Genomic DNA, 13,353 nt, shown 5'->3' with positions numbered 1-13,353 from the left:
CTAATATGTGTATGCAAATCATGAATATGGCGTGCGAATGCATCGGCCGACTCAGAAGACCTTTGGGTAACAGACATAGGTAAGAGATCTATGGGCATTCTAGGTTTATAACCACTTACAATTTCAAAAGGACTCAACCCTGTAGATCTATTAACTGACCCATTATAAGCAAGTTCAGCAGTTGGTAAAATTAGGTCCCAAGTCTTAACATGTTCACCCACTAGACAACGTAGAAGATTTCCAAGGCTACGGTTTACCACTTCAGTTTGACCATCTGTTTGTGGGTGGTAAGCAGTAGAAAATTGCAAATGAGTTCCCATAATGTGCCACAGTGTCTTCCAAAAATAGCTAGTAAATCGAACATCACGATCAGACACTATGGTTTTAGGTAACCCATGGAGACGCACCACACCATCAAAAAAGAGACGAGCAACATGAGACGCATCCGACGTCTTCGAACATGGGAGGAAATGCGCCATTTTAGAAAAACGGTCCACAACGACAAAACGGAATCGTGCTTTTTTATAGTCTTGGGAAGCCGAGCACGAAGTCCATACTAATGTCCTGCCACGGAGCATGTGGCACGCAATGGCGTGTACAACCCAGATTTTGCTTTCTTTGCTTTGCCGGTTGATAAGTTCGACACTGCCCTAAAACTTTGGCTACGTCTCGCTTGAGGCTTGGCCAATAGAAACGATCTTCCACGAGGGCAATGGTCTTATCACGACCAAAATGGCCAGCTATCCCTCCTGAATGAAGCTCCCAGATGAGGAATTCACGAAGGGACATACGGGGAATACAAAGTCTGTTTCCCTTGAAAAGAAAGCCATCTTTAAGAACATATCCACCCATAATATGCTGGTCACTAGAGAGCGACGTGTAAGTACCCCCAAAATCAGGACATATGGGGTATTCATCTTTCAGTTGCTCAAATCCGACTACCTCTACACTCAAAGAGTTGAGCAACGCCACTCCCCTACTAAGGGCATCCGCTGGTTTGTTTTCAACCCCGGCCTTGTGTTTCAAAACAAACGAATATTCCTGAAGAAACGCTACCCACTTGGCATGCCTTGGGTTGAGTTTATTCTGAGAATGCAAATATCTCAAAGCCATGGTCAGAAAACAAAACGAATTCTTGCGGTAGGAGGTATGGTCGCCAATGTCTCAGGGATTGCACTACCGCATAAAATTCTTTGTCGTAAGTGGAGTATTTTTGTTTTGCCTCATTCAGTTTTTCACTGAAATAGGCCACTGGGTGTCCTTCTTGACTCAACACTCCACCTATACCGACACCAGACGCATCGCACGCTACTACAAAGACTGTAGAAAAGTCAGGTAGACGCATGACAGGAGCTTCCACCATCTTGCCCTTAATTTCTTTAAAAGCCTTGACGGCGGCTTTAGACCACACGAACTCTCCCTTTTTCATGCACTCAGTAATGGGAGCCATGATCGTGCTAAAACCCCTAATGAACCGACGATAAAAAGTTGCTAGGCCGTGAAAACTTCGCACCCCATGAATGTTCCTTGGTTCTGGCCACTCAACTATGGCCCTGACTTTTTCAGGGTCTGCGCGCATCCCTTCAGATGACACTATAAATCCTAAGAACACAACTTGGTTAGACATGAATGCACATTTCTTAAGATTAGCGTACAACTTTTCCTTCCTAAGGACACTACAGACCTTCTTTAAATGTTCAAGGTGTGATTCCTTAGTGGTACTATAAATAAGAATATCGTCAAAGTACACCACTAGGAATTTTTCCATGAACGGCCTCAAAGCTTGGGTCATCACCCGCATGAAAGTACTGGGTGCGTTAGTCAAGCCGAAGGGCATGACCAACCACTCATACAACCCATCTTTCGTCTTAAACGCCGTCTTCCACTCATCTCCTGGGCGTATATGAATTTGGTGATATCCACTCTTGAGGTCTATCTTAGAGAATATAGTGGACCTGGCCATCATGTCAAGCATATCATCAAGTCTAGGTATAGGGAACCTATACTTGACAGTAATTTTGTTTATGGCACGGCTATCCACACACATGCGCCACGTGCCGTCTTTCTTTGGCGTCAACAATGCAGGCACGGCACACGGGCTCATACTCTCTTGGATGAAACCCTTTTGCAGAAGCTCATCAACTTGCTTCTTCAACTCTGCATGCGCTGTAGGGTTCATCCTGTAGTGAGGAAGGTTCGGTAGAGTAGACCCTGGGACAAGATCAATGGCATGCTGTATGTCCCTCATAGGTGGCAACTCATTCGGTAAGTCTTCAGGAAATACATCACTGTATTCCTTCAGGACCGAGATCACCTCACGGGGCAACTCTGATGGAACCTCAGGTGTAATTTCTCTAGCCACAAGGGCATACACCATAGAATCCTCCTTAGCCTCTTTTTCAAACTCTCTTGCGCTGATTATATGTAAAGACTTAGGTTTTGATTTCCCCATTTCTCTAGGCTCACTTGCCTTCTCATCCTTCTTCTTTCCTAGTGTATTCTCAGGTGGCATGGGATTAAGTTTGATCTTTTTACCATTATACATAAAAGTACACGCATTCGAACGGCCAAAGATCGTGACATCATTATCGAATAGCCACGGTCTACCTAGGATAACATGCCCCACATCCATAGGTAAAACATCACACCACAGGGACTCTTTGTATGACCCAAACTCGATGGGCACTAGACATTGCTGGGTGACAGGTAGGGATGTCTTGTCAACCCAAGAAACTTTATACGGGTCTGGATGAGGTGTGGATTTCAGTTTTAAGCAATCCAAGGTACTAGTGGAAATCACATTCTGACAACTTCCACTATCCACTATCACCTTACAATTCTTTTCACCACACTTGGCAATAGTGTAGAAGATAGTGCTTCGACGCCAGTCAGCACTACTTCTAGACTGAGCTAACACACGCCTTACTACTGCAAGCGTTGCTTCTCTATCCACTTCTTCATCAGTAAGTCCTCCTTCAGGGTGATACTCTTCAACTTCATAATCACCCTGGTCATCTCCACCCTCGTGGGATTCGCCTATAACTAAGGCTCTCCCACGGCTCTTCGTAGGACACTGATTAGACATGTAGCCAAGGTTGCCACACTCATAGCACCTCACTTGGCTCATGTTACTAGGACCGGCACCAAGAACCCCTTTGCCCTTGTCCTCCCTAGGCCTAGGCGGAATGGTCGCCTGTGCCCTAGGTTGATTACCAATATTAGGTCTAGTTCCTTGGGAACTAGATCTAGTATTGGAGTCTCGGGACTCAAAACGACGAACGACAGGAGCCTTCAGATACTGCTCTAACTCCTGCACGACTTGATATGCTTCATCTAAGTCCGTTAAGGGCCGAGTGATAAGCTCGCGCTGAAGATCCGCACAAAGGCCCGTCTTAAAACGCGAGAGCGTTACTAGAGGGTCTTCTCGGATATCACATCGCATCACATACTCTTCAAATTTAGCGATGTAGTCAGCGGCAGACATTGACCCTTGGCGTAAGGATTGCCATTGGTCAAGGAGCTTCTGACGGTATGAGAGAGGAAGGTACTTCTCCTTCAACTTCTCTTTCATCTCATACCAATGTGTGATAGGGGCTCTACCAACTCTCTCTACCCTACGCTCGGTGTTGGTCCAGAAGAGCTTGGCTTGACCCACAAGCTTCATCTTAGCAAACCGCATTTGACGGTTTTCTGACATGCCATACCACTCAAAGTAGTGGTCCATGTCAGCAACCCAGTTAAGGAATGCCTTGGGATCCAAGCGTCCATCAAAACTCGGGGCCTCAACTCTCACACTCTTCATCGCACGCTCATCTGGATCATAACGGTCTTGATGACCACATGTGGTTCGTGCCTCTAGCACCACACCACGACCGTTACCACGATCTCTATCCTCACTACCACCACGTGTGGCAGCACGTTCTTCAATGATTCCTTCCACTTGGGAGTGCGCATCTTCCCCTACAGCGGGTTTTTCCTTTTGGGACGCCTCTAGTTGCTCCACCTTAGTCATGGTGGTGGTAATTTGGTTCTCAAGGCGGGCAAACTCACGCCTTTGACTCGCTTCTAGGGCGGTTATCTTTTGTATCAATTGAGCAAGTTGCTCAGATAACTGCTCGTTATTCATGGTAGGTTGAAGTCCGAAACCTCTACCTCTTCTTGTGGGCATACAATGAAGACTTGAACCAAACTCTACCTAACTAGACTACTAGGTGTTATGACTTTCAAGATGAATGCAATGAATGCAAAACTACTATGAACTGACACAATTAAGTTGAAACAGGAAACAACTCAAATCTGAAAATTGTCCAGATTAGAAACTTTCTAAAATTAGAAAGTTTCGAAAATTGAAAACTTTCTAAACTTGAAACTTTCCCAAGTTAAACCTAAAAATCAAAACCCTAATTTGATAACTCGATCTAGATAAAAACCATGCAAGCCTAGGCTTTGATACCAAATTTGACGCAGGACAGCCCTAATTATGATGCATGCTCATGGAGATAATTAAACAACGAAAATAAAAGGAATGAATGATCTAAAATTCTAACAATAATCATCATAACTGAGAAAATCATAAAGGAAACATGCAATGGAGCGGGCCATCACTACAACCATGGAGTATGGAATTCAATTACTACTTAGGTTGGATCCGGCGAGGGATGAGACCTCCCGATCTTGCATGGTCACACCCAATCGATCAATGAAGATCACTAGTCCGAAGAACCAAGAAGTTTCTCGGATTAGGGATTTGAGAATTTGGGGATTTAGGGTTTAGATCGGTTCTTAAGATTTTGATCGAAGAGGAATTAGCCAAAACAAAAAAAATAGAAGAAAGAAAGTTATTACCTTGAGGAAGTTGGAGGGGCACAAGAAGAAATTAGAAGAAGAAGATCAAGGGGAGAGAAGAAGCACCATTAGAGAGAAGAGAGGAAGGAGGCAACCAAAGGGTTTGCTTTTCATTCATCAATAGTTGAAATTCGTGTTTAGGGCTTTACCCCACTTAAATAAGCACATAAAGACATAAAATTACTAAAATACCCCTAGGATAAGCAAATAAAGATATAAGATTACTAAAAGACCGCTAACTAAGTCAAAAAACGTGCAAATAACATAAGTATGGGAAAGTTTGGGCGCTCGGTCCTCTTTCTCCAATCTTCCTTCACATGTGTCTTCCCTAAGTGGGGTCTTCTATATGTCCAATCACATGTGAAAGGTCTTCAGCTCCTCAATATTCGCCTATCCACAAGGACGGCACTTGTGGTTGGCGCTTTCTTCGTTGGTACACCTTGAATGCACCTGTGTTCGCATCACTAATGCATATCCTTAATCATTTATACTATGTCGCTAAAGAAATCTGAGGAAATTTTCCTTAAAAAAAACAAATTTGCATGTTATTATTCATCCCAAAATGGCCTGTTACAGGTATAAAGGCCATTACAGGCCCATAAAGGCCTGTTACTTGGGGCCATTATTTTTGTTGTGGCCGTTATGGCCCTGTATTGTGTACCACTACCATCATGTAACCATTTTTGAACACCATGGTTAGGCATATCAATGTGTCATGTTCAGGTCGGGTCATAGAATAATTGTACCTGGCCTAATCGGGCTTGGCTTGCTGGGTCCAGGCCTCATTCTTTAGGAACCAGACCCTAATCTGATCAGGTCTAGGTATCGAGTACCCATCTGTCTTTGGAAGTTCATTTTGAGTTGCCTCTGGGTCAATTAAGGGCATTTACATGGTTAGGAGTTAGGACCACCCAATGGATGGATTAGATTGCACATACATGTCTCTTTTGACACATGCTTGGTGTGCAAATGGGCTCCCTTATATACACGAGAACTACTAAATCTCATTCTATTGCTAAATTAATTAATATATATTTCATGTATGATGTATATAATATTAGAATAAAAGTAGTTAGACCTAACCTAAACACAACCCGAACCTGACTAGACCCAATTTTAAATTTAAATTGAGTCCAAAATGGTAGAACCCAAACCTGAACCCAACCTGATTTCTAAAAGGTTCTAGAAAATTGGACCGGACCCATAAAAATCGGGTCAGGTCCATTGGGTGCCCACTGGTCCAGGTACCCATTAACAACCCTGGTTATTGCTCACGGGAAGGAGATAGTTGAGCTAAAAGAGCAAGTTCCTCTTCTCAAGGGTGATTGATCCTATACATTGATCTACTTTGGAACTATCATTTACCCGTGCACTACCAATTGTGTATTCATGTCATCATCCATCAATATTCAATTGCCAAACAATGATATGGGGCAGAGGAACAACAAGTATGTCTTCAAAGGACTAAACAAGTTTGGTGACAAATCTATGCAACCATACTAAATTCCTGACTTCAAGAGACCACACCACCAAGGTGTTCCAAAACAAGAACGGTGGCCGTAACGGTCACCACCATTACCGTTATGATACGGGCCACAACGGCCTTTGCGGCCCCCGTATGTATCAGCCATTACGGCCCTTTTTTATTTTTTTGAAAAAACTGTTACAGGACCATTACGGCCTGTTTTTTCTGTAATGGCCGTTTCGACCCCGTAATGTGTAACGGTTATGACTGTTACCATTACGTAACCGATTTTGAATACCTTGCACACCACTAAAATATTCCTATACAAAATTGGGTATGGAATCAACTTTAAATGGCTTTTCATGAGTTTTCTAAAGAGGTTGCTATAAATGTTCTCATAATGTTTATTTGAACAACTGATTATTGTTGTTCTATTTCCTTGAAGAACGCATGTTTCCTCTTGAACTGTAAATGGATATTCACAAAAGCTTTGACGTTCATTTAACCTTTGGCTATGGGAGTTGAACATTATGTCTCTTGTTTCCTTTTCTTTTTTTCCCTTTATACATGTTGAACAAATGGTTTTTCTCAATTTCCACAATGACAGTACACACCCATATGCATGAATAATGACATGCATTGCTACAGAAATCTTCTCTTCAGACCAAGCAATGGTACAAAAAATAGAGCTTAGACAACCTTAGCTCCTTCATCACCAATAGAGTTTCCAGAAAGATTGAGAGTCTTTAATACAATATTTGACTGAAGAACACCATCAAAGGCTTTCAACCCAGCTGCAGTAATTCCATTTGCAGAAAAGTCCACTTCCTCTGCACTCTGAAACAGGATGATAAGAAATACATTTAACATTGACTTTGCATTGGGACTAAGAAAAGAAGCATCTGCGACTGAACCCATTTCTTTCCATGTAGATTTTAAGAAAAAAGGGCTACACCTAAAGGAAACCGCCATATTGGAATTTGAATATATTTGAAAGAGTTAAAGACGTAAGAGAAGATGTAACCTGATTGTAGCCTAAGCTTTCAGCAAGAAAGAATAGACCCTCATCCCCAAAGTTGCGACCTATTTTCATAGAAACAAGACAGTTTTAAATCATTTCTTTCAAAAAAAAAAGTAAAAGAATGAAGATTTCTAGCTGCCACATTTAGGTCTTCCAAATAGTTATGTTCAAGGAGATTGTGTTTGTTAATAAGATAAATTTGATTAATGAACCATTTAAACTAGTCTCAAAAATTAAAAATAGGCCATCCAGCAATCTATAATCTTATAGTAAAAACTACTCATGCAACTCTAACTAGAAGAAGAAAAAAAAAAAGTTCTCGGCCAGCAAGAATAACAAAAACCATTTACATCGCCACAATATCTAACCAAGATACCTGATAAGTCAACGCTTTTGAATGACCTAAGTTCTTTGGCAAATTCATTGAGCTTCTGTCTGGACTCCCTTTCAATCTTCAAACTAACACCCGATGGCAGATTTGTTCCTGGAGCAAAGGACCATTTCATTCCTGATGAAGATGACTTATACTCTCCAGAAGGTCTCCCTGGTTTCGATACAAGTAATTTTTCCACCAACTTCCATAAAACTGTCAGCTGAAAAAACACATTAGTATACTAGTTGAGAAATATTGTTGACATTTGAAAAACAAGTACTTGATAAATGACTCCCAACACGAATCTATTATTACAGTATGAAAATTTGATTTGTAAATAGAACACAGTCACTGTAAGGCCTAAACATGTAGTTCAAAATCCCAGAGTTTCCAGACTTGGCAGAATGCTCGAAGAGATACAAATACCTTTAGGTCAAAACTAACAAAATATAGAGACTAAACCTGATAATTAGCTCAGAGTTACAGTAGCAGCAAAATCCTTTTAGAAAGTTACGGAACATATAGGGAAGATGAATATTAACGATCACTTGAAATAATAATGAATAAAACCAATCAGCATCTCAGCCTTTCTCCAAGCAATTTTGGTATGACTTTTAAGTAAGAGATTGGCAAAAGTTTACAATCTGCCCACCCGACATCAACCTTACTCTTTTATCCAGCCTCTTGGAACAGGCCTCGGCAGAGGTTCACATTGAAACCAAACAAATGCCCGCACAATCACCTAGCAATAGTACTGATCCCTAGCTCAGCTATTATATGCACACCCCCAAGGGAAAGCTAGCAATGTAGGTTATGGAGGGACAGTTGCTAGGCAAACCGCTAAGTATAGAGCACCCACACGCATGAAGGGTCATGGCGTAGTAGTTGGCTGCTCGAAATAGCAGGAATCCACCAAAGCATGATGACCAACACAAATCACATGTCAAAAGTCAACACAAGCTAGCTCCACACCGCACCTTAGCACAAATTTGGTGTGCCACCCAGAAAGGCAAATTTGCAAACAGTTCATGTACAGAGCATGCAGCCAGACGAGCCTGCTGAGCAGCTGAGCATGGAAACACAAGCACCCAAATTGGCTCTAAGGCACATGTACTGCCATATGACCAAAAGTGGGAACATCCACAAGTAGTTCTCTGCAGGGAATAGCAGAGGGCCCACGGATATGTGATGACCATTCATGTACAGAGCATGCAGCCAGACGAGCCCGCTGAGCATGGAAACACAAGCTTCCAAATTGGCTATGAGGCACATGTACATATGACCAAAAGTTGGAAGACATCCACAAGTAGTTCTCTGCAGGGAATAGCAGAGGGCCCACTGATATGTGATTACCAAACAACACTAACATGCCAAGTCCAAGTTGAATTTTCAGCCCAAATAATCTACTGCTCTCTCCTTTTTGTCGGTATGATTGTTTATGGAGATTGTGGAATTCATATAGACAATTCATCCCTCTGTGACACTAGTTGCACAGCTTGTTGTGGTGCATTGCGATCGCGCCCGCGGGGGGGGCGGTTTGGGGTTGCTTCTGTGACACTAGTAGGATTATAAAATCATGGACATTTATAATCTATATTCTGTGTTTGGGTTGTAATTCTCCCTGTCGTAGCCTTGCTTGGCGGTTTTTTAATAAATTGGTGTTACTTTTCAAAAAATAATAATAATGATAATGTGCCTCACTAACAATCCTAGGTTGGAGCATGGTATTGCTTGATAGATGCTTTTGGCCACTCGGAACATCACAGATCGATCAACCGAGCAGAGATTTAGGGCCACAAAGATAAAATAGTGGAGATCAAATTGAAGATAAAGACTAGAGACGACTATAATGAGGAGGACATTGACTAGGGTTGAGGGCCTAAAAAGAGAATAAGAGGGAGACCTAAAAGGACTTGGGCTATGGTGGTGATAATGTATAAGAAATCTTGTTCAAATTACCAGGTTTAGGGCCCTAGACAGGATTGACTGGCGAAACAAGATTCATGAAGCTGACACCAAACAGCCGGGACAAGGCTATGTGACAACAACTATGATGATGTGACGGAGATTTAAATGGAAACCGATTCTTTGAATGAATGAAAAGAAATTCCTAAAAAGAAAAGTTTGCATGCAATCCAATCCCCACTGACAAAATCCAAAACTTCATAACAATTGTAGGAAACAATTTGCATGTGTACAGAAGCAATTAACTGAAAATGTTCAAGAATTCAGGTTTTTAAGACAGCTGATGAGTCTTAAAAGTATGTGCAAATAAATGGACAGGCCGCACTCGACATGCAGTATCTATGCCCTATGTCCGTTCATTAGCTAGGAAGCAATGTTAGCATGCCCCTACCCAAATATCAGTCCACTCATCTGGTGGGCCACTCTTATATGCAAAAAAACAAAAAGTGTACTATTAAGGGCGAAATGTGACTGCCTACCAATGAGTTGTTTAACCTGATTTTTGGGCCATTGCATGATCAAAGTGCGACCCACCTGATGAACGGCCTAGATCTCACATATTCCTGCCACATCGGCAGGCATGACCTTAGTAACAGATGGAAGCCTGCAACCAGACACCATTTCAAAAAAATACAAGCACCAGGACTCCAAGCAGTGATGTGATTAATTCAAAGCATATGAAACATACCAAAAGTCACAGCCAAGAACACGCCAGCCGGTGCAGCAACTGAGATGAGCTGCTTCGCGGGGCTACTGGGCAGCGCTTGGGACTGCCGGTAGGCTCTCCGAGCCTGTGAGCCCCGGCTCGAACTCCCGTCGCGCCCAGGCACCGATGCCGCAGCAGCAATGGGAACTAAGCGTCTAAGTCCAGAGGACAATCTTCTCCTCCTCCAGGCGACGGATTCCACATCTGGTGGGTGGAGGAAAATCCTGTGCGCAAGATAGCACGAGCAGGAAGGGAGGAAGGCGCCGTTTCGGAGTCCAAACTGAAAAGGGCAGAAGCGAAGAGCAGAGAGGCATCATGCAATGCTGGGCCCACGAGTGGGGCCCATGATTCAATCATCCAAACGGTTGATATTGTAGGCCCTACCAAGCTAGATGGGAGAATCCTAACCCTTGTGGCAATCAAATAGACGGTAATCAGAAGTCAACGTTCAACCAAAAATTGGAGGGGGGGCAAAGATTCTGCGGTCAGGATCTCCCAGTTTGGGGGACTGTTGGGTGCAGGAAGCATCCAGAGCAGGGCGAACTGTACCAACGGTTTGGATGATCTGGAAGTGGGCCCCACCTCTACGGAAAAAACAATGGGTGGGAAGCGTACCTTGGGATGATGACTGGATAAAGGGAGGACGGGAGCCATGGATGCGTATGTGGTGTTGGTGGAGGTGGATTAGATGCGCATGGAGGGACAGGTTCTTATCCTGCGCACTTATAATGTTCAGAGAAGAGAGAAGATAAAAGGAGGCTCTGCTCTTTTCCGCCTGCTTACGAACTGAGTAGAACAGAAGGGACAGAGAGAGCAGCAGGGGGTCTAGGGGTGGCAATGGGCCGGGTTTGAGTCGGACCCGATCCCGAATATTGATTGGGCCAGGGGAAGACCCGACCCGAAAATTGAACGTTATTATTTCCGAATTCCCACTCGTACGGAAGCGAATTGCGTCCGGCTCCCGCCCGTCTCTAGCAAGGAACGGCCAGATCCGTGTGGAACGCGGTTTGCGTCCTACCCCTGCCGTCCCAGGGTCCGACCCGTGCCCGTCTCCAGCTGGGAACGGGCAGGAGCTTTGAGTGGCCACCGTGATTAATAGATCTTATCCACACCGTCCATTCATTTTTTTCTTATCATTTTAGGGTATAAACCAAAAATTTAGGTACATCCAAGGTTCAAGTGGACTACACGATGGAGACTAAACTCTTACCGTTGAAAACTTCTTGGAGGCCTCAGAAGTTTTGTATGGAGCTGATATTGGTGTTTTCTCTTCATCCAAGTCTATGTAACTTTATGAATAGGTTGGATGGCAAATAAACATCACGTTGGTCCCTGGAAAAGTTTCATTGGTGAGAATCATCATTATCACGGCTGCTTCCTCTGGTGTGATCAACTTTAGCCTTGGATCTGCCTCATTTTTGGGCTTATTCCCTAAAATGATAAGAAAAAATGGATGGACGGTGTGGATAAGACCCATACATCACGGTGGCCACTCAAAGCTCCTGCCCGTTCCCATCTGGAGACGGGTGGGGGTATGACGCAATCCGCGTCCATCTGTGTGGGGGTTTATGTATCTGTTTACTGTCCATTCCTTTCTCTCTCACCATTTTAATGTTATGAGCCCAAAAATAAAGAAAATCCAACGCTCAAGTGAACCAATGAGCGTCCTACCCAAATAGGATTGTCGTCCCAATGCAAATAGGTGAGTTACACCTGATTAACGGGTTCGATACATACCACGGTGGCCACACACAAAAACCTGTGGCTGACATCCCATCTCCATTGCTTCGCATGGTGTGGCCCATCTGAGTTGTCGACTTAGATTATTGTTGGCTTTAGGTCTAACATCGAGTATAGAACCTGACAGTACACCGCTGTTTCTAACTCACCATGTACGGACGGATGGATCTCCAACGGTGACATTCACCCATGGAATTTCTGGATGAACGATGGCCGTTCATCGCTTGGTTGGGCAAGGGGCAAGATGTTTTCAGGGCAATCCAAGGTGCCATGTGCACAGCGATTACACGCATGGGCATGTTAAAAGTTGAACCGTCCAAACCACAGAACCCACTTATATATGGGTCAGGCCTAGCTGAGCACAAAAACCTAACTAGCCGATCGAGGGCCCCGGCCTCACCTATTTTTTTATATTTCATTTTGGGTCATAAGCTACCAATGAAAAGGAATATATAATCCCAACTTGACTGAACCAATTATGTGGGTGGGAAGTAGGCCCACCTTGATGTATGCATTGTTTAACCACACCGTCCATCTGTTTTGCCAGCTTACTTTAGAGTCAGGTCTCCAAAACGTAGTAGATAAAAGTTTCAAGTGGACCACACCACCGGAAATAGTAGTTATTGATCACTAAAGACTTCTGTAGGCTTCAAAAGTTATGGATCAAAAGCTTATATTTGTGTTTTCCCTTCGTTCAGGTCTGTGTGGGCATTAAATAAACACTGGTTTCTGTGGTGTGGTCCACCTGAAATTTGAATCTACTTCATTTTTGGGACCATGCTCTATAGTAAGCTGGCACGACGGTGTAAATATACAATGTATACATCAACGTGTGGGGCCTGGTTCCTTTGTGACAGCTAAGTAGCGTCTGGGTAGGCTCCATTTTCTTCCCCTGCCAGAGTGCGATGCCCCATACTCATGCATACATCTAATGCTGGCATGATCATGCTTCTCATACAAACGGTTAATTTTGGACAGCCCCATGAGGAGCCAAACACCTTGATCCAGTCCGTTCAAATATTTCTGATCCATTATGGATGGAGCAAACATGACAACAAGACAATCTTAGCCGTCTCATTCAAACCTAACCATCCACTTGGGAGGTCAAAGACTTCAGAAAAGTTGAAATAGAAGCACTGATTGAGATCTCGGACCGCCTTGCCATGGTTGGCTAATGGATGCTTGCGCTGCTGTATGGGTCCACCCCAAACCCCACCCCCTTTTACAGGGAGATCCTA

General features: G+C 43.5%; 1 protein-coding gene across 4 annotated transcripts in view; it reads right to left on the bottom strand.

Annotated features, from left to right (window-relative positions):
• Window positions 1–11,108, bottom strand: part of LOC131230352 (uncharacterized) — a 29,449-nt gene extending 18,341 nt beyond the window's left edge. For 3 of the 4 annotated variants that reach the window (XM_058226232.1, XM_058226233.1, XM_058226234.1), the window contains exons 1-5: window positions 10,991–11,108; window positions 10,358–10,655; window positions 7,708–7,917; window positions 7,335–7,393; window positions 7,010–7,147 (exon numbers count right to left, since the gene is read on the bottom strand). In XM_058226232.1, coding sequence (XP_058082215.1) covers window positions 7,010–7,147; window positions 7,335–7,393; window positions 7,708–7,917; window positions 10,358–10,655; window positions 10,991–11,029 — 744 coding nt within the window. In that variant the 5' untranslated portion in view covers window positions 11,030–11,108. Of the gene's footprint in view, window positions 1–7,009; window positions 7,148–7,334; window positions 7,394–7,707; window positions 7,925–10,357; window positions 10,656–10,990 lie in introns of those variants that run through there. The other variant, XM_058226235.1, reaches the window with a different exon arrangement.
• Window positions 11,109–13,353: the final 2,245 nt, after the last annotated feature.

This window comes from Magnolia sinica, chromosome 17 (genome assembly GCF_029962835.1).
Source record: "Magnolia sinica isolate HGM2019 chromosome 17, MsV1, whole genome shotgun sequence".
Taxonomy (NCBI): Eukaryota; Viridiplantae; Streptophyta; class Magnoliopsida; order Magnoliales; family Magnoliaceae; genus Magnolia; species Magnolia sinica.
The sequence above is the reverse complement of the archived record's forward strand: the minus strand, read 5'-3'. Positions and strand labels throughout refer to the sequence as shown.